Source organism: Camelus bactrianus, chromosome 22, assembly GCF_048773025.1.
Source record: "Camelus bactrianus isolate YW-2024 breed Bactrian camel chromosome 22, ASM4877302v1, whole genome shotgun sequence".
Taxonomy (NCBI): domain Eukaryota; kingdom Metazoa; phylum Chordata; class Mammalia; order Artiodactyla; family Camelidae; genus Camelus; species Camelus bactrianus.
This window is the reverse complement of record NC_133560.1, coordinates 31,516,156-31,534,615: the sequence shown is the minus strand read 5'-3', so window position 1 is coordinate 31,534,615 and position 18,460 is coordinate 31,516,156. Positions and strand designations below refer to the sequence as shown.

Below are 18,460 nucleotides of genomic sequence, written 5' to 3'. Positions count from 1 at the left end.
CCCGTCTCCGGGCGCGCCGTCCCCGCCTCTGGCTCCCGCGCCCTCAGCCTCGGGGTCTCGGGGGTCTCAGTCTCCCGTAGGGGCGGCCGTGGGCCGGGGTCTGCGAGCTCCTCCCCTACCGGGCCTCTCGGATGGGCCTGGGGAGCCCCATCATGGCGGGGCGCGGGCGGGGTGTCTGGGTCCCTATGTCTCCCGCGTCTGTGCCCCCCTCCCTGGCGCCCGTCGCTCGCCGGCGCGCGTTTCCATGGCGAGCTCCCCGGGCGCCCCGGCAATCGGAGACAAAAGAAGCTGGGGGAGCCGCCCTCGTTCCCGGGCTTCCTCCCGGCGCCGCGCCCACCTCGTCCCCCGGGGTCTGCTCGGCGGGTCCCGGCCCCTCCCCAGGCCCGCAGCGATCAGGGTGCACGGCCCGGGCTGCGGGGGCGGCGGAGAGGCCCTCGCGGTGAATTCGAGCGAGGCGCGCTCAGGCGGCGCTTGCTGTTGGCAGGTGTTTCCTGCTGTCCACGCGCAGCCCTGGGAGGACGGGACCAGCTAACCCTCATTTTCTGAGAGGGTCAACTGAGGGCCCCGGGGGACTTAAATCACTGTGCAAAATCGCCAGGGCCCAAACAGCAGGACTTTACTGGGTTCATTTGTTCACCGTCTCCTGAGCACCTACTGTATACCTGGCCCTGTACAGTCACGGGGGAGCCTCTGAGAACTGAGGCAGACCCCCCAGATCAAGCCCGCGGATGTGTCCAGCTAGGTTTGGGGGTGAGGGCTGTGCTAATTAAGAGCCCAGTGTTTTCAGCCACTGATCTTTATTTCCCTTTGGCGGTTCACACCCAGCCGCCTTCTGGCTGCGACCCTTTTGGTTGTAAGAGACTCGGCTCCACGTGTTCTCTAAGACGACTGGGTGTTAAGGGTCCAGAGGGTTTGAATCCCACCAGGGCCTCAGTTTCCTCATCTGTAAGGGGGGCTTGGGCTACACCTGGGCTGCCTGTCCTGACTCCCCTGAGCCCGATGCTGCCAGGCCTCGGTTTCCCCGCCAGCCAGAGGGGAGCCTGGCCTGGGCAGCCGTTGGGAATCCGGGTGTTGAAAGGTGACCACAAACAGCCCCCGGGGGACGGGAAGAGGGGAAAATGGGGCAATCACTCTTGGGTGCCTCCTGGGGGGTAGGAGCAGGAAGGGGTATCCTGGGAGACCCTCCTGACAGCGCCGGGGACCAGCAGAGCGTCGGGGGAAGTATCAGGATCAGGGTGGGGTCATTCTTTGCAAAGATCCCCTGTGGTGGAGATGGTGCGAGGCCAGCTATGATGGCACGTTGCCCAGCAGGGGGCCTGGACTTGGTCCTGGGCCACTAGGGAGCCATGGGAGAGTTTAGAGCAGGCAAGAGGGACTGAGCACACCAGGTGTGGCTCAAAACCTCTTGCACATATTAACCCACTGGATGCTCACCACAGCTCTCTGGGGAGGGCTGTTCATGTCCTCGGGCATGGAGAGGGAAGCTGAGGCCAGAGAGGGGACCCTGGAGTCACCCCACTGGGAAGGGATGGACCTATGGGCCCAGGAGTCAACTGAATCTCCCACTGTGCTCTGGGCAGGCTGGCTGGCTGGCCCGGTGCAGGGCAAGGAAAGGGTAGGTGGCAAGCTGGGGCCTCAGGAGGGGCAACGCACAGGCAGGGTCCGTGGAGGGTGGGCAGGGGAAGCAGGCTGGGGGGACACTGGACTGAGGCAGAGGCCTGGGGGCCGTGCCAGGGACACAGCTAGACAGAGGCAGGGCCGTGAGACTCGACAGGGCCCAGGCCTGAGTCCCAGGACCCCGGCATTTAAGCTGGGCAGGGGACCTGAAGTCCACCCTGACCCCCACTCCCTACACCCTCCACAGCCCTGGCCTGGAAGAGCCCCCCGAAGCCCGGCACGGACTGGCGTCCCGAGACGTGAGGGACGATGACCGTTCGCGACCTCTTGGTTTCACCTTGGAAACAGATCCTCTTCTTAAGAATGAAGGTGAAACTCACAGAACATAAAATCATCCGTCTTAGAGCATCCCCTCCACTGGTTTCGGGAACATTCACAGAGCTGTGCAACCATCCCCACAGTCTAATTCTAGAACATTCTGTCTCCCCTAATGAAACCCCATGTCCTTCCACTGTTATCCCCCTAGGCCCCTGTCCCCACAGCCCCTCACAGGACATGATGCACAATGAATACTTTTCACCTACAGGATTTTTATCCGTGGGCACCTGTCTGGGTCACCCTCCCGCCCTCAGTCTGTACGTCTGTACGTTGGGCAGGCACGGCTGTGGGGGGCCCCCAGAGCCACATGGTGCTTGAGAGTTTGTGGCCCCTTCCCATTTTGAAGCAGGGTCTTTAGAGATTTCAGGCACCCAGGACCTGAGCAAGAGATGAGGCCAAAGGGAGAGAAAAACAAGGCTGAGTATCCACCATACATAAAAAATTCTTATAACTTAACAACAAAAAGACAAACAACCCAATTAAAAATGGGCAAAGGACGTGAGTGGCTACTTCTCCAAGAAAAATACACAAGTGGCCAACATGCTGTGAAAAGACTCTCAAAATTATTAGTTATCAGGAAATGCAAATCAAAACCACACTGAGACACCACCTCATACCCACGAGGATGGCTAGAATGAAAAAGGGAAAAAAACACAGTGCTGGCGAGGAGGTGGAGAAATTGGAATCTCAGACACCGCTTGCGGGGAGGTGAGATGGTGCGGCTGCAGGGGAGTCTGGGAGCGCCTGAAGACGTTCGGCGCCAAATTATCACATCACTCTGCAGTTCCACCCCGAGGCCTGCGCCCGAAAAACAGAAGACCGGGGCCCAGACAACCGTGGGTGCGTGTTCCCAGCAACATGGTTCACGGCAGCCAAAGGTGGGGCCCAACCCAAACGTCCTTCAGTGAAGGAAAGTGCCCCTCCCCACATGAGAATATTACTGAACAGGAGAGAAGCCCTGACACTTGCCACCACGTGGACGGACCCTGATGACACGGTGCTCAGAGAGAGAAGCAGACACAGAAGGACACACAGCGTGTGACTCCATGGATGTGAGGCGTCCGGAACAGGCCAGTCCACAGACACAGGGAGGGGGCTCCTGGTTGTCAGGGGCTCGGGAGGGTGGGGGGTGACTGTTGGTGGGGACGGGGCTTCCACTGGGGTGATGGAATGGTCTCAAATTGTGATTATGGTTGCATAACTGTGAAGATACTAAAAAACCATTGAATCACACGCTTTAAATGGGTGAATTGTGTGATGTGTGAATTATATCTCAATAAAGCTGTTTGTAAAAGATTCAAAACAGTGAAGCAGACACATGCCACAGCCAGCTGGACTCAGCCCAGCCTGCCGCCTCCAGCAGGCCCCGTGGGCAGCGGACTGGCATTCCGGATTCTGCTGGAGAGCAGGTGACTGCCCTCTCTCCTGGGGGACGGCCCACAGTGCTGAGGGGAGGACGGGGCCCAGGGCAGGCGGTTGGCCTGGGCCAGGCAAGCCCCAGGAGCAGTTGGCTCTGGAGACCTTGGGCAACTTCCTCTTTTCCCGCCAGGAGGGGCTGGCCTGGGGGTGGGAGGTGGTTGCCACGGGCCTGGGTATAAGGGCACCACCTTCACCGCCACCCTGCAGCCTCATCATGCCAGCACTCAGGCTCCTGGGCCTGCTGGCCGGCCTGCTGGCGACCTCTGCAGCCGGTGAGTGCCCACTCCATGCCCGGCATCCCATGTCTCTGCTGGGGTCCAGTTTCAGGGGAGAGGCCCAGCAGGGAGGGACCAGCTGGGCCTCAGGGCCTGCTTCCCCAGACTCAAGGCTCAGAGAGGGAGAGCAAGCCAGCCCAGGCCACACAGCCAGAAGCTCCCTGAAGGACATGCATCAGTCCTTTTAGGGAGCAGGGTGGTGGGGGGAGTCTGGGCTCTCCCTAAGGACAGGGTTGAGGCTGAGTGGCTGCACCCTTCCCTCCCCAGGCGCAGCCCCCCTGGTGGACATCGTGGGTGGCAGAAGGGCCCAGCCACAGCAGTTCCCCTTCCTGGCCTCCATCCAGAACCAAGGGAAGCACTTCTGCATGGGCTCCCTGCTCCACCCCCGCTTCATCCTGACAGCAGCCAGCTGCTTCCGCAGCAGGTGAGGAGGGGCCCTGGGGTGGAGACTGGGCTCAGAGAGGGAGACATTGTGGGAGATTCCTAGGGGTCGCCTGGTAGGGGAGGAGGGGCAGGGCTTGGCCAAGGGGAGGGTTCTCCGGAATGGGTGAGGGGCTCAGAAAGGGACATGGGAGCCTGGGACTGACTCAATCTGGATGCCGAGGGGAGACGGGCTGTGGAAGGAAGGGGGCCCGACCATCATCGCTGTCCTTCCCTGGGCTCCGGAGCTGCGGGCTGGTGATTCCCTGCCTTATTTGCAAGCCTGCAGGGCCCAGGGCCCAGGGTGGGTGTAGAAGGTTGGGGGCTTCCCCGCCAGCCCCCAGGGCTGCCTCAGCTTGGTGTCTTCCCCCTCTGCCCCCACCTGCTCTTAGGAACTCTGGGATTGCCACTGTGGTGCTGGGGGCCTATGACCTGAGGCGGCATGAGAGGACCCGGCAGACCTTCTCCATCAGGGGCGTCAGCGAGAATGGCTATGACCCCCAGCAGAATCTCAACGACATGCTGCTGCTGCAGGTGTGAGGGGGACGGGCGGGGGCGGTGGGTCGACCTGAGGGGCCAAGGAGGGAGGGACCATGGGTCTAAGCCTGGCGTTCTGTTTCCTCTGGCGGCTTAAACCACAGAGCAAAACGCACAATGCATTCGTCTGTCCTCCAGTTGGTGGACACGTTAAGTTATTTCCAGATGTTTCCGTTAGGACAGAATCACAGTGAACCTCTCTGTACATATTTCTTTGCAAAACTTTCTGCAGAGCAGCCACAGAAGCTGGGGTAACTTACCCTCCTGCGAGCAGAATTTGAAACTCCCCATTTCTCCACATCTTAACTGACACTGGGTATTTGATTTAAAAAAAATTTTTTTTTCTGCCAGTTCTGATGGGGCGGAGGAGAGGGGTGTGGTGCCTTGTTCTACCTGCATTTCTTTGGCAAGCTTTTCACCTTCAGGCTCTCTCAAGGGTCTTTGTGGTAAGAATGATTGATTCTTCTTTTTCTGCAGTGGAGAAACTAGAGGTCCAGAGAGGTAAAGTCACTTGGCCAGGATCCCACAGCAGGTTACTGCCTCAGCTGGGATTTGAACCCAAACCACTTTACAGACCAAAATGCATGTTGCCGCTATTCTGGCTCCCAGCTGGGCCCCACGAGGCTCTGGTCTCCAGTTCCGCCCTCTCCTGACCACGTCTCCCTCCCCAGCTGGACCGTGAGGCTAACCTCACCAGCAGTGTGGCGCTGGTGCCGCTGCCCTCCCAGGACGCCATGGTGGAAGCCGGCACCAACTGCCAGGTCGCAGGCTGGGGGAGCCAACGGCCTAGAGGGAGGCTCTCCCGCTTCCCAAGGGTCCTCAATGTCACTGTGACCCCCTCAAGCCAGTGTCGCCCCAACAACGTGTGTACTGGCGTCCTCACCCGCCGAGGTGGCATCTGCCAGGTACGGGCTCCTCATGGTGGGAGGAGGGGTCTTGAGAGGCGGTGAGCTCTCCGAGGTGGGAGAAAGCAAGTCTAGGACAAGGGCCCTAGGATTATGTGTGGAGTCAGAATGGGATGTTTCAAACACTGGAGCATCTTACCAGCATGAGAAACAGTATTCCTTAAACACTGCACGCCAAGCCCTGTGCTGGGGGCTGGAGACACGGCCGGCAGCAGGACGGGCAGGGTCTGAGCTTTTGAAGCAGGAGCCCCAGACCTTGTCAGGACAGGGGCATGCCCAGGGCACATCCAGCCGGGGTGTCAGGAAGTTCCCAGAGGCAAGCGGGACCTGAACTTCAAGCAGGAATTGAAGCAGCACTGGCGAGGGACAAGCCCGCAGGGAGTGGGGGCAGCACGTGCAGAGGACCACGGGCAGGAGCAGGCAAGGGCTCCAGGCGCCAGAGCGGTGGCTCTGGGCAGCGCGAAGCAGGGGAGCTGGGCCTGACTCGCCTGCCTGTCCCCCACCCAGGGAGACGGGGGCACCCCCCTCGTCTGTAACGGCCTGGCGCACGGCGTGGCCTCCTTCTCCCGTGGGCCCTGCGCCGGGGGCCCTGACTTCTTCACCCCCGTGGCGCTCTTCAGAGGCTGGATTGATTCAGTTCTAAACAACCCGCTGGATCAGCACCGTCCTGACAACAGACCCCCAGCCGAGCCAGTGGGGGGCCTGTGACCTCCTGTTGAGCAGCCCCCATGCCACGCCCCAACGGTGCGGGTCAAACCCCGGGGCCCCATCGCCGGCCGAACGGTTGTGACTCTAATAAAGAAACTCCGCATTGTCTACGTGGCAGCTGGTTTCTGCTCTGCCAGGGTGGGCAGGGGCTCGGGGCCAGAGCGCTCAAACACCCACCAGCTTTAGGCGCATCCACCTTGAGGGGCCGCCACTCCCTGAATTCGCTCACAGCCCTGAGAGCCAGGGGCTCGTGTTATCCCCACCTGACAGAGGAGGAACCGAGGCTCAGGGAGGTTGAGTGAGATCACACAGCCAAGGCGGGCTTTGAACCCAAATCTGTGAAATTCCAGGCCCCTTTAACCGTCTCTCATTTTGGTGGAGAATACAGTCACCCCTTAGCATCTGCAGGGGCTCGGCTCCAGGACCCCGGGGATACCGAAATCTGCGGACACTGAAATCCCTTATATCAAGGGGCGTAATATTTGCGTGTAACCTACCTACATCTGCCGTACATTTTAAATTATCTCTAGATGACTTATAATAACCTCATACAATCTAAATGCTGTGGAAATAGTTGCCTGGGTACAGCAAATTCAAGTTTTGTTTTTTGGAACTTTCTGGGGAAATTCTTTTCCAAATATTCTTGATCTGCGGTTGATTGAATCTGCAGTCGTAGAACCAGCTGATACCGAGGACCAGCTGCGTATCGTGCAGCAGCGTCAGAAGACAGGAGAGAAGGGGTGGGGGTACAGCTCAGTGGTGGAGCACGTGCTTAGCATGCACGAGGTCCTGGGTTCAATCCCAGTGCCTCCAATTTGAAAAAGAAATCAAATAAAAAAAAAAAAAAGACACCCAGGAAACTGACTTTAAACTATTTGCCACTTGAATCACAGGGTTAATGAGCCTACTATGAAAAGAGCTAAAATATAAATATAAAATAATAAATATAATGATATAAATGATACATAAAACACAATAATTGTACAAATATAATTACGTAAGTAATATATAAAACAATAAATATAATTGTATAAGTAGCATACAAAATAGAACAAATATAGTAGTTTACTAAACTAAATAAAATTATCTTATTAAAATAAAAATTAAACCATAAAAAAAGTTTAAAAATTAAATCATACTAAATATTGGTAGTATTATACATTATACATGTATTTTTAAAATATTTACTTAATAACATATAATAAATTATAATAAATCCATTGTATAAATATTGTTTATATTTAATGTATATATTTATAATATAATAAATATAATATGCACCTAAAAGTCAATAAGAAAAAACCCAAGAGCTCACTAGTAAAAAAGTGGGTAAAGGGTGTGAACCTTTGGCCGCAGAGAAACACAGAAGGCTCTGGACGATGTGGAGACCTCCCCGCCTCACCCGGGACGGGAGAAATGCCAGCTGGCCTCCCGGAGGCAGTTTTCTGTGTCTGCCTCTCTCACTGAGCATCGTGTTCTCGGGGTCCGTCCACCTGGGAGCGGGGGTCAGGGCTTCTCTCCTTCTCACAGCTGAGTGATGCTCCCGTGTGTGTTTCCTTTCATCAGCTGAGGGTTAACTGAGTTCTTACCTGTATCAGGTAAGTTAACCCCACGTTCACATCATCCCATCATTAACAGATGGGGAAACTGAGGCCCAGGGAAGTGGCGTCCCCAGAATCATCAAGCACAGCAGAATGTGCACCCAGGCAAGGGGTGTGTGACCGCCACGCGCTACTCCCAGAAGAGCCTGGCTCTGAGGAAGGCGCGTGCTCATCTGTCTCGACCAGGCAGAGGAGTGACAGGGCGGCAGTGATGGCACCGAGGGCTGCCACCTGCCCTCACTGTGCGCCCAGCACGCTCCAAAAATCTAATTGGTCCACTCCTTCCGCTGCTGCCCCGGGGGAGGTACTGTTACCATTTTTGGCCCACTGTACAGGTGGGGAAATTGAGGCATCCAGCGTGGGAGGCAGCCTGCCTGGCTGGGAGTGTCAGATCCCATCAGCAGAGACGTTCTTGCTGAACAAGAAAAACCAGTTCTGAAGCCCAAGGGCCCAGCAGCCCCGGTTTCTGCAGGTACGTGGTAGGGCCACACCCAGAGGACCCACGTCCACAGTGGATGCCCCGCAGGGGGTGGACATGGGGACCATTCCCAAGGGACCAGGGTGATGTGGCTTAAACATGCATCGGCACAGGCGGGGGTGGATGCCTGTGGGAGGAGGGAGGGAGAGGCAGCCAGCCAGGCAGGCTGGCCAGAGTCCCCAAGGGCCGAGACCCAGATCCAGCTGTTTCTGTCTCCGAACATCCCCTGCGAGAGGCTCCTTCCTTCCGAAGGGGAAAGTGTCACATGGTGGGGGATGGATCCAGCATCTGTGGGACTCCTGCTGAGGACGCGGACCCCATCTCCGCGCGGAGGCCCTGCACAAGCCCACGGGGAAGGCCAGTCCACAGAATGCCTGGCCAGTTCGGGCTCCGGCTGGGACAAGAGTCCAGAGACAAGAGAGGCTGGGGGGCTGCCCAGAGCCGAGGAGACCCCCGGGGAGCCCTGGCCCAGAGAAAGGCGGCTGTCAGACCCGGGTCCATCAGGGAGGCAGCCTTCGTGCAGGACAGTGGCACCGGGGCACCTAAGGCAGCAAACCCGGGGATCCTGGGGTTGTCTGTAAGTGTGAAGTGATGGTTTCAAAATGAAAAGTTAAAAACCTCAAATTCAGTGAGCTCTTCTATTCCTGCTTCTGTAAGTTTAAATTTTTCATAATGAGTCATTTATAAATAAATACATAAATAGGTAACTGTCTCCTCTGCACTGGGGTCTCCCCTCCCTCCGCCCTCAACCCGAGCTGCACAGCTGACGCTGGGGTGGGTCATCTTCTGCTGGGGGGGGGGGTGTCCTGAGCACTATGGGGTGTGGAGCAGCCTCCCTGGCCCCACCCACTCGATGCCAGGAACACCCCCAGTCATGACAAACCCAGATGTCCCCCACGGGACAGAGGAATCATCCCAGGTAAGAACCCTGCCTTAGGGGGAAAAGTGAGCCCCTGAGACAGTCAGGGTGGAGAGATGTTCCCGTGGGTCTCAAGAGGGGCACGGCTCTGAGACCCTCACCCCCGTTTCTGTCCTGCTGTGTGGGGCACACCCCAGCCCCTGCACATGCTGGCCACATCCTGCCTTGCTGGGGCCACAGGGACCCTGTGGGGGAGTAGTGTTCCCTTGGAGATGTGGCAGGTGGGGCATGTGTCACTCTGAGGGCCATGTGGCCACACTGCCCCCTTGTCCAGCGGACCCCAGCATGTGGTGAGTGGGAGACAGTTTCCTACACCTCTGGGGGGGCAGGACCCAGAGCCTGACCCTGAAGCCCCTGCCTCCTTCTGGGGTGCAGCTTTGACCCACTAGCTCCCCATGGCCCCAAAGTTGGAAGGAAGAAGCAGGGACGCACAGCCCGGGTGTGGGGCAACCACAGTGGCCTCCCTGAATTGGGGCTATGAAAGTGGGGTGGGCAGGCAGGGAGGACCGCCGGACCACAAGCCGAAGCTGCAGACACTCCAGCTCTGCCCTCGCCCCCATCCTGCTAGCCATGCTGCTGGGCTGTTAGTGGGGCACGTGTCAGTCTGTCCATCTGTCTGCCAGGGCCCATCTGATTCTGGGGGGACTCCAGCACCCTCAGGGCTCCAATGGGGAGCTGAGGCGGGACCAGAGCAGGGTGGGCGAGGGGAATGAGAGAAAGGGGTGAGAAAGGGGGAGGATGTTGGCTCCGTTTCCCTCTCTGTCTAACGGCCAAGACCTAGTCCTCCGGGGGGGCTTCCACAGAACCAGAGCTCCCCGATAGCGCCTGGCCCACAACGCACGCACGTTCAGCCAGCGCGCGGGCACAGGTGACGGTGTCAGCGGGTGACCACGCAAGGGTTAGAGGAGGAACGGGGCTGAGGGCCCCTGCCCCGCCCTCATCCCGCCCAGGCTTCTCCACGGCTCAGTTTGCCCATCTACAAAGCGGGTCCCCTTGTCAGCTCCTCCCGCCCACCTCTAAAACTCCCGACCTCCGGGCCTGGGCGCCGCCGCCTCCCGGGAGCCTTCAGAGACACCAGTGACGCCGGCCGCCGGCTCTCCCGCCGCAGGCTCGGCCCCCTTCCCACCAGCAGACGCCAGCCCCTCTCTGCTGCCAGGGGACCCCAGTTTGCAGATGGGGAGACGGAGGCGCGAGGGCTCCCGGAGCTGGTGGGGGTCGCACAGCGGCTCTGCCCTCCCCTGTCCGGGCTCCCCGGGCGGGGAGAGGCGACGGCCGCTGACCCCCGCGTCCCCACGTGCAGCCCGGGCGGCGGGGATCGTGGGCGGGAGGGCAGCCGAGCCCCACTGGCGCCCCTCCATGGTGTCGCTGCGGCTCCTCCCGCCCCCCCAAGAGCCACTTCTGCGGGGCCACCTGATCCATCCGCACTTCCGCGGACCGCCGCCCACTGCCCGAACAACATGTGAGTGCGCCTGCGCGGGGCGGCCCCGCCTGCGCCCGCGGCGGGGGGGCGGCCCTTCCCCTGGTCTCACCGCCTCCTCCGTCGGGCCCACCCTCTCATTCCAAACCAGGCGGGCACCTCCCCGCCCCTCAGCCCGACGGGGACCCCTGATGCCCCCCGGAGGGTTAGGTTCAAGCCAGGGGTCTGCCCCTCGGGGGCAAGATGCAGACGCAGTGTGGGGTTCTCCTTGGGCGGCGGGGGGAGTCACTGAGGGGCTGCACCCTGACCCTCGGGACGGAGCTGGGGTCACAGGTGGGGGTCGGGAGCCAATCCTGTTCTGACCCTCAGGAACCCCGTGCGGAGCCCACCCAGCAGAGGTTCAGCCCCACTCGCGTGTTTGAGAACAAATGTCACCCGCAGGAGAATCTCACTGACATCCTCCTCCTGAAGGCGGATGAGCGGGGCCCATGGGGCCGGCAGACCACCACCTACTGTATACCAGCCTCGGAGCCGGGGTGGACACGGCCTGGTGTAGGCCTAATAGGGAGAGAGCCATGTCCCCCACCTGGCAGACTGTTCCCAGATACCCTCCCCCCAGCCTTAGCACCAACCTCACCTTCTCAAGGAGGTCTCCCCTCACCCTGCTTGAGTGACAGACATCCCCTCCCTTGATCTACTGTTCACCACTGGTCTGTATTTCCCTTGATTATATAACTTACCATCCTCTTCTTGGCCCCTCCCACCCTAAAAGATCAGCTCCTGGAGGTCAGAGGTAGGAACCCCAGTGCTTAGCACAGATCCAAGGATACAGCTGGTGCTCAGTTTGTGTTTTGTAAGTGAATGAAAGCAACAGAGACCCATGCTGCAAAGGGGAGGCTCACAGTCTTAGGGAATGTAAAACAGGCCTGGCGGACTTGGAGGGTGATCAGGGCTGACTCCCTGGAGGAGGTGACCTTGAAGTAGAGCCTGAGGGTGAGTGGGAGGGGCCAGGTGGAGGGAACAGCATGTGCAAAGGCCCAGAGGAGGCACATCGAGATTATCGTCAGTGGATGGATTTGGGTTGGAGATGGGGACTCTCTGCTCCAGCTGGACTGCCCAGCCATCCTCAACACCTGGGCTTCAGTGGCCCCACTCCCCCAGCAGCACTAGATGCTGCCCCATGGCACACAGTGCCTGGTCATGGGCTGGAGCCGCCTGGGTACCTGCCAGCTGCTACCCCAGGCCCTGTAGGAGCTCAGTGTCACGGTGGTCACCTTTCTGTGTCGGACGCAGGATGTGCGCACCTTTGTTTCCCAACGCAGACCCGGCAAATGCTTTGTACCAATGTGCAGCTCCCCGGCCCCGCACCCAGTGGCTGCAGGGACCCCCATGGGAGGGGGACCGCGGGGGCCCAACCCCACCTTCCCACCTTCTCCTCGCTGAGCCACTTCAGGCTCTGCTCCCGTCTCTCCCCTGGGAAGGTGGGCACACCCATTGTGAGGGTCCACAGGGGGCTGCGTGGACCGGCCTCGGCCCCCCAGGCACAGAATGGACACTCCTGTGGTACCTGGTGGTCTTTTTGTGGGTCTGGGGGCTTTTCCTCCTGGCCCCCTCTCGGACCCCAGGGAGGTGTGGATGGCCAGCCCAGCCTCACTCCAGGGGCCACACCCTGAACCTGGGGTCCAGGTATACAGCAGGGGGCCAATAAATGCCCACTATCCTCCAGAGGAGCCTTATCTCCCTGTCTCACCCACGTGCCTGTGAGAAAATTCCAGACTGGACACATTTCACCCCCAAATGGCCCCTTCCCCTGAGGTAGCCTGGTTCGGCTGCTCGGCCTGGCCTGGGTGACTGACCAACCTGCCCCCTCCCCAGGGGGCCTCAGGTGGTCCCTCCAGGCCGTGGACTCCTTCGTGATCCGGGAGTGTGCCACCGGCCAGTTCCCAGACTTCTCTGTGTCTCCTTCTTTGTAGACTGGATCCGCTCCATGCTGAGCAGCATGGGAAGTGAGGACCCCTGAGCCACCCCCTCCCACTGGACCTCTGCAAGCACTGAGGCCCAGCTGTGGACAGAGGTGGCAGGTCTGTTCCCATGCCTGCGCCCCCAAGTCCCCCAGCCCGACTGTCGGGACCCAGGCAGCCCAGCCCCATGGTGCCGAGAATAAAAGGTGAAACACGCCCCCTGCCTCCTGTGTGTCCTTCCCACAGGGAGATGCAGGAGAGAATGGCCCAGGGGCCTCAGCATCCCAGTCCCCAAACCCTAAACTGGGATGGGGGTTGGAGCAGAGGCCTGGAGTCGGGAGGAGGGCCCAGATCACAGTGGATCCCACCCTCCCAGAAGCCCACAGACATGAGTTCTAATCCAGCCCTGCCAGTGTGACCCTGGGCAAGTTGCTATCCATCTCTGTGTCTCAGTTTCCCCATCTGGAGATTTGAGTCACCAGACATTTCCCAGAACTGTCCAAAGAGCCCCACCCTGGCCCTGGAGGCAGGGGCCGCTCGAGGTCCAGGCGGTCATAAGGTGGGGTGTCCAGGGCCTGTGGGACTCCTGATCCAGCCGGGGCAGGCAGAAGGACTACTAGCAAGGCTTCCTGGAGGAGGCGGCGATGCCTGAGCTGGCTCCCAAGGCTTGAACGGGAACAAAAGAAGGGCCGCCAGGCGCGGCGCAGCACATGCGAAGGTCCTGCGTCAGGACCAGGTTGTGGGCGTGAAGGGCAGCAAGGCACGTGGTGTGGGGAAGGGGCAGGGCCGGCGTGTGCTGGGCCACGGGATGGACCGGTGTCTGGAGGAGAGGCAGGGGTCACTGGCAAGCCAGTCGTGGAGAGGGCAAGTGGCCATGGGAATGAGGCAGCCGAGGCTCAGGGAGAGGGGCCCAGAGGCTGGCGGACTGACTCACCAGAAGTGGAAGGCAGCTCTTTCGTTATTGATTTACTCTGCTGCCACCTGGTGGCAGCATACAAATCCCAACGAGAGCGCGGATTCCCGGGCCGGCCCCCTCTAGTTAACCCTTTGACACCTCCGCTGGCCACCCGCGGGAGGGGCTGAGACCCGTTTACAGCCACACCAGGAGCAAGCGTGTGCTGAGACTGGCCGGCTGGGTTCCTGGGAAGTGTGTGCTCATCAGTGTCAGGGGGACGCTGGGAAGTCCCTGAGGCCCAAGGCAGGGAAGTGGGTTCTATAAAAAGCCGAGGGCCTTTTCACGCCCAGCACTGGGGGTAAATGAGGTTTGCTGGAGGGAGTGCTGGATTGAGCCCACTGATGGGAAAAGGAGGACCCAGAAGAAAGCCGCCCTGGGTGTTTTCTGTTTTCTGTGAGTGAGTGTGTGTGTGCGTGTTTGAGAAAGATGAGTCAGAGGGAAGTTCTGCCCAGCAAAGGTCAGACCCCGGATGGGGAGCTAAGGGTGGGGGTCCTGAGGGACCCTGGGTGAGTCTGCTGGAGGTTGGCTGGGTTGTTGAGATTCAGGGAGCAACACACCTACAGGAACAACAAGCAGGATGTTCCTCAGACCTGGGAGGCCTTGTGGAGAGCAGGGGTCCCCCAGCCTCAGGCAGTGGGGGAAGACACTCAGGGCAACACTGCTCCGATCCTGAACCAGAATGCTCCCTCCAGAGATGCCTGGCTCCACCCCACAAGGTAGTTTCCACCACACCCTCCGGCCCTCCAGGAGGTGGTTAATGGATAACAAACCCTCAAGGTCTCGCTTTCTTATCTAAGAACTTGACAAAGCTTCATTCCTGTAATCCTCGGGACGGTCCAGAGAGATGGAGACTATTGTTGTAACTCCCATTTTACAGAGAAGGAAACTGAGGCACAGAGGGCCCAAGTCTGTGGCCTGAAATCCTGCAGTGGGCAAGTGGCCACTCCAGGATACAAGCCCAGGGTCCACATGCTTAACCCCTGTGACATGCGAGAATGTAGCACACAGCTGGTGCTCAATACATACAGCTCTGTTTAAATCTGTTCTCTTGGGAGGCACATCCCTCAAAGACACGGCCTCCTCCATTCTTCCCCACCCCTGGATTGGAGATGGTTGTGTATACAGCGGGTGCTTACTAAGTGCTCTATGGCAACTTTAACTCAACAGGGTGGGGACCCCGCTAAGAGGGGAGGGAGGCAGGGCTGGCTGATGTCCCCAAACCCAGGGAGGGGTGAAGGGCCGACATTGAGTGCCTGCTGTGTGCTAGGCTCCGGGAGGGCCCAAGAGAGATGGGGGTTTGCTTGCCTGTAGCCACACATTGAGGGGGGTTACCCAGGAACATGCTGGACTCCAGCCCCAGCCCCACCCCCACCCCGGGTGTCCCTGGGTGCCCCTGCTCTCCAGTTCCTGCAGATGGATCCGTTGGTTCCCTCCCCTGAACCTTGCTCCCAGCCAGGAGAACGTTGCTTCTTGCGACAGAACTGGCTATGGTTGCAGCTGGAGCTCCCTGGGGGAGGCAGGAAGCGGACAGGGGCCACAGGGCTGGGGGCTGGGGGCTGGCGGCTGGGGGCTGGCCCGGGGGACCCCGTCTTCATTGTTCGGCAGGAATTCCTCCAAGGTCCAGGCTGAAGCTCTCAAGCTGGGGTGGAGTTCCATGGTCCAGCCTCCAGGCCTGGGCAGGAGTTCTTACCAGGCTGGAAGGGGGTTCAGTGAAGCTCAAGGGGTGGGGTGGGGTGGGAGGGGTCCTTTCCCAGAACCTCTGAGGGCCGCCAGAGTCTGAGTTCCCGTTGTAAGCAACAACCAAAGAGTGCTTGGAGGTGGGGAGGGTAGAGCTCGGTGGTAGAGCATGTGCTTAGCATGCATGAGGTCCTGGGTTCAAACCCCAGGACTTCCATTTAAAAAAGAGAGAGAGAGGTTGGAAATCAAGACCAGGAGGGAGACTCGAGGCTCAGAGAAGAAGATTCAAGTCCCCACCATGACCCTGGGTAGGTGACTCACGGGGAGGCCCCCTGGGTACACGTGGGGGCTGCTATTACAGGGCTCCAAGTGAACTGAGGCACGTGGGGGGACCCAGCCAATGTCCTTTGGGCCTAGGGTGGCCAGATTTAGGAAAAATACAGGGCACCCAGTTAACTCTGCGTGTCAGATGAAGACTCACTCTGCAGATAAGCACACCCTGTGTGATGTTGGGGATGTGCTTACCCTGAAAACTAAGGTTTATCTGACAGCCCAGTTTAGTTGTGCGTCCCGGATCTTGTCTGGTGACCCTACCGAGCCAGCCCCCGCCTGGCACTGGTCCTGCCCCCACCGTTCTTCCCAGCACCCACCTCGTCCCCTGCATCCCCAGGATGGGGAGAGGAAGTGGGGGCGCCTGGCCCCACCGTGGGGCAACTGCAACGGCCTCTGGGCATGGGGGCTATAAGAGGGAAGGGTGGGCAAAGGGGGCAGAGTCACCAAAGCCCCCGCCCAACCATGACCCAGAGCTGCAGACCCTCCAGCCCTGCCCTCGCCTCCGTCCTGCTGGCCATGCTGCTGGGCGGTGAGTGGGGCCCGTGCCTGTCCCTGGGCATCCATTCCTGCCTCCCCACTTGCCCTGGACCCTTCTTGGCCCCCTCATCCTCCTGGGGAGTGACAGCTGGGAGAGGAGGAGACTGAGGGTCTGAGTGGTGAGGTCTGAACAGGGGCAGTCACTGGGCACTCTTCAGGGCCTCCAAGAGAGTGAAGTCCAGATCCAGCTGCACCCTGGCAGCGGGACCGCTCAGGCCCCCTCTCCACCCAGTGGGTTCCCAGTGGGGGTTCAGGGCCAGCTGGCCCAGGGCAGGGTTTCCCTGCGCCACTCACTGCCCGCACGGCACTTGTCCTCAGGCCCCGCGCTGGCCTCAGAGATAGTGGGGGGCCAGCCCGCCCGGCCGCATGCGTGGCCATTCATGGTGTCCCTGCAGCGGCGTGGAGGCCACTTCTGTGGTGCCACTCTGATCTCACGGAACTTCGTCCTGTCAGCGGCACACTGCCTGAACGGCCTGTGAGTGTCCCCCGCGTCCCCACCCTGTTTCCAGCCCGCCCACCATGCGTGGGGCCAGGATGGCACTGCCACCTCCCTCCTGAGCCCGGGGTTGGGGGATCTTCCGGCACAGGCATGAGGGTCTGCAGGTCCTGCTGCTCCCGGTGGGGGGGGGGGTCTCTCTACCGATTCCCACCCCAGGGTGCCCCAATCACCTCCTGTCCCCCCTATCAGAAACTTCCGGTTGGTGCGCGTGGTGTTGGGGGCCCATAACCTGGGGCGGCGTGAGCTCACCCGGCAGACGTTCAGGGTCCGGCGGGTCTTTGAAAACGGCTTTGACCCCCTGAGCCTGCAGAACGACATCGTGGTTCTCCAGGTGCGCGGCAGCTGGGGGCAGCCATGGCAGGTGCAAAGGCGCAGGGGGAGGCTTGCGGAGGGCAGGGAAGGGGCAGGGGGCTGGGGGACATGTTGGGGGCAGACCTGGTGTCTCCCCGCCGTCTCTCTGTGCCTCAGTCTCTCCCTCCGTAAAACCAGGAAGTAACCCCCGCCCCTCTGCAGGGCTGTTGAGAGATCAGAGATGACAGCAGGGAAGCTCGGAGCAGCTGTCGATCAACACACCACTGTGATTTTGTGTGCCCGCTGGCCAAGGGCAGGGACAGTCTCCGTCTCTGTGAAATGCGGCAAAATCCCCCACATTTGGTGGGCGGGAGACTGGAGGGAGCGACCTGCCCTCCCGCCGCTGCACCTGCTGTTTACTGCACCCGAGACACGTCCAGGGCCACCCAGAGACATAGTGGCCGCTCCCACCTTACAGATGGGGAAACCGAGGCCCAGGGTGGGGAGCATCTTGCAGGGTGGGCGCCCCTCTCTGCAGTATCTCAGGACGATGATGGAACTTCAGGCAGGGAAACCGGGGCCTAGAGAGGCAAGGGCTGCCGCTCACCGCCCCCCCCGTGACGTGCCACTGCCGTCTCCCCCACTGCAGCTCAATGGGGCGGCCACCCTCAACGCCAACGTGCAGGTGGCCCAGCTGCCTGCCCAGGACCAAGGCGTGGGCGACGGGGTGCAGTGCCTGGCCATGGGATGGGGCCAGCTAGGCACGGACCAGCCGGCAGCTCGAGTCCTGCAGCAGCTCAACGTGACCGTGGTGACGGCCCTCTGCCGCCCTGCCAATGTGTGCACCCTGGTGCCACGCCGGCGAGCTGGCATCTGCTTTGTAGGTACCCTGTGTCCCCCCAACCCCTACCCCATCCCCACCCAGGCTGCAGAAACCAGGACTGCAGCCAGACCCCTGGAAAGACATCCCCATCCTGAAGGGCAGTGTGTGGGGCTGTGAGGGCAGGGCTTCCCAAACTTGTCTGACTCCGCAGGGGGACTCCGGCGGGCCCCTGGTCTGCAACGGGCTGGTCCAGGGGATCGACTCCTTCATTCGGGGGGGCTGCGCCTCTGGGCTCTTCCCAGACTCCTTTGCCTCCGTCGCCACGTTCGCAGACTGGATCAACTCCATCATCCGCCGCTATGGGGGCAGTGACCACCCCCCTCTCCACCCCAGGAACCCCGTGGGCAGAACCCCCTAGAAAGGGCTGCCCCGTTACCCACCTAACCTGCCCCTGGCTGAGCCCTTCCCACATGGCATCACGCAGCATCTGTCACAATAAAAGCTCTCTGTTTTGTAGAATATCTGGGTGTGTGTTGGTTGAACACCTGGAAGTCACAAGTCCTCCAGAGAATGTTTTGGGCATGGCACGAGTACGCTGCCACCAGGTGGAGGCAAATTCAGGGCACTGGGGTAAGAAGTCCTTTTCCTGCCCTCCACAAAAGGATGCTAGTGGTGGTTTCTGGTTCCCCCTCCTGTAAAGCATAATTAAA

At 60.1% G+C, this 18,460-nt stretch overlaps 2 protein-coding genes across 5 annotated transcripts; both read left to right on the top strand.

Annotated features, from left to right (window-relative positions):
* Nucleotides 1-3,383: 3,383 nt before the first annotated feature.
* Nucleotides 3,384-6,367, top strand: AZU1 (azurocidin 1). Its single transcript, XM_010966620.3, has 5 exons — nucleotides 3,384-3,686; nucleotides 3,957-4,113; nucleotides 4,502-4,643; nucleotides 5,318-5,551; nucleotides 6,059-6,367. Exons 1-5 carry the CDS (start codon nucleotides 3,629-3,631, stop codon nucleotides 6,257-6,259), a joined length of 792 nt encoding a protein of 263 aa, XP_010964922.2. The 5' UTR covers nucleotides 3,384-3,628; the 3' UTR covers nucleotides 6,260-6,367.
* Nucleotides 6,368-15,331: 8,964 nt separating this feature from the next.
* On the top strand, nucleotides 15,332-18,271 carry LOC105078346 (neutrophil elastase). Of its 4 annotated transcripts, none has more exons than XM_074351377.1 (5): nucleotides 15,332-15,575; nucleotides 16,456-16,612; nucleotides 16,826-16,997; nucleotides 17,577-17,807; nucleotides 17,962-18,271. In XM_074351377.1, the coding sequence occupies exons 1-5, from the start codon at nucleotides 15,437-15,439 to the stop codon at nucleotides 18,166-18,168; spliced, it is 906 nt and encodes a 301-aa protein (XP_074207478.1). In that variant the 5' UTR covers nucleotides 15,332-15,436; the 3' UTR covers nucleotides 18,169-18,271. The 4 variants fall into 4 exon arrangements, with proteins under 4 accessions (XP_074207478.1, XP_074207479.1, XP_074207481.1 ...); XM_074351378.1 differs by having other exon boundaries at nucleotides 15,339-15,575; nucleotides 16,826-16,967; XM_074351379.1 differs by lacking the exon at nucleotides 15,332-15,575 and adding an exon at nucleotides 16,063-16,129 and having other exon boundaries at nucleotides 16,826-16,967.
* Nucleotides 18,272-18,460: the final 189 nt, after the last annotated feature.

What these genes read in the sequence shown, in the direction of transcription:
- AZU1 (XM_010966620.3), top strand. Translation starts at nt 3,629, where the DNA reads ATGCCAGCACTCAGGCTCCTGGGCCTGCTGGCCGGCCTGCTGGCGACC. An exon ending in ACGACATGCTGCTGCTGCAG is followed by an intron (nt 4,644 to 5,317) that starts GTGTGAGGGGGA and finishes CTCCCTCCCCAG; the next exon opens with CTGGACCGTGAGGCTAACCT. An exon ending in GCCGAGGTGGCATCTGCCAG is followed by an intron (nt 5,552 to 6,058) that starts GTACGGGCTCCT and finishes TCCCCCACCCAG; the next exon opens with GGAGACGGGGGCACCCCCCT.
- LOC105078346 (XM_074351377.1), top strand. Translation starts at nt 15,437, where the DNA reads ATGTGCTTAGCATGCATGAGGTCCTGGGTTCAAACCCCAGGACTTCCA. An exon ending in GCACACTGCCTGAACGGCCT is followed by an intron (nt 16,613 to 16,825) that starts GTGAGTGTCCCC and finishes CCCCCCTATCAG; the next exon opens with AAACTTCCGGTTGGTGCGCG. An exon ending in GGCGAGCTGGCATCTGCTTT is followed by an intron (nt 17,808 to 17,961) that starts GTAGGTACCCTG and finishes CTGACTCCGCAG; the next exon opens with GGGGACTCCGGCGGGCCCCT.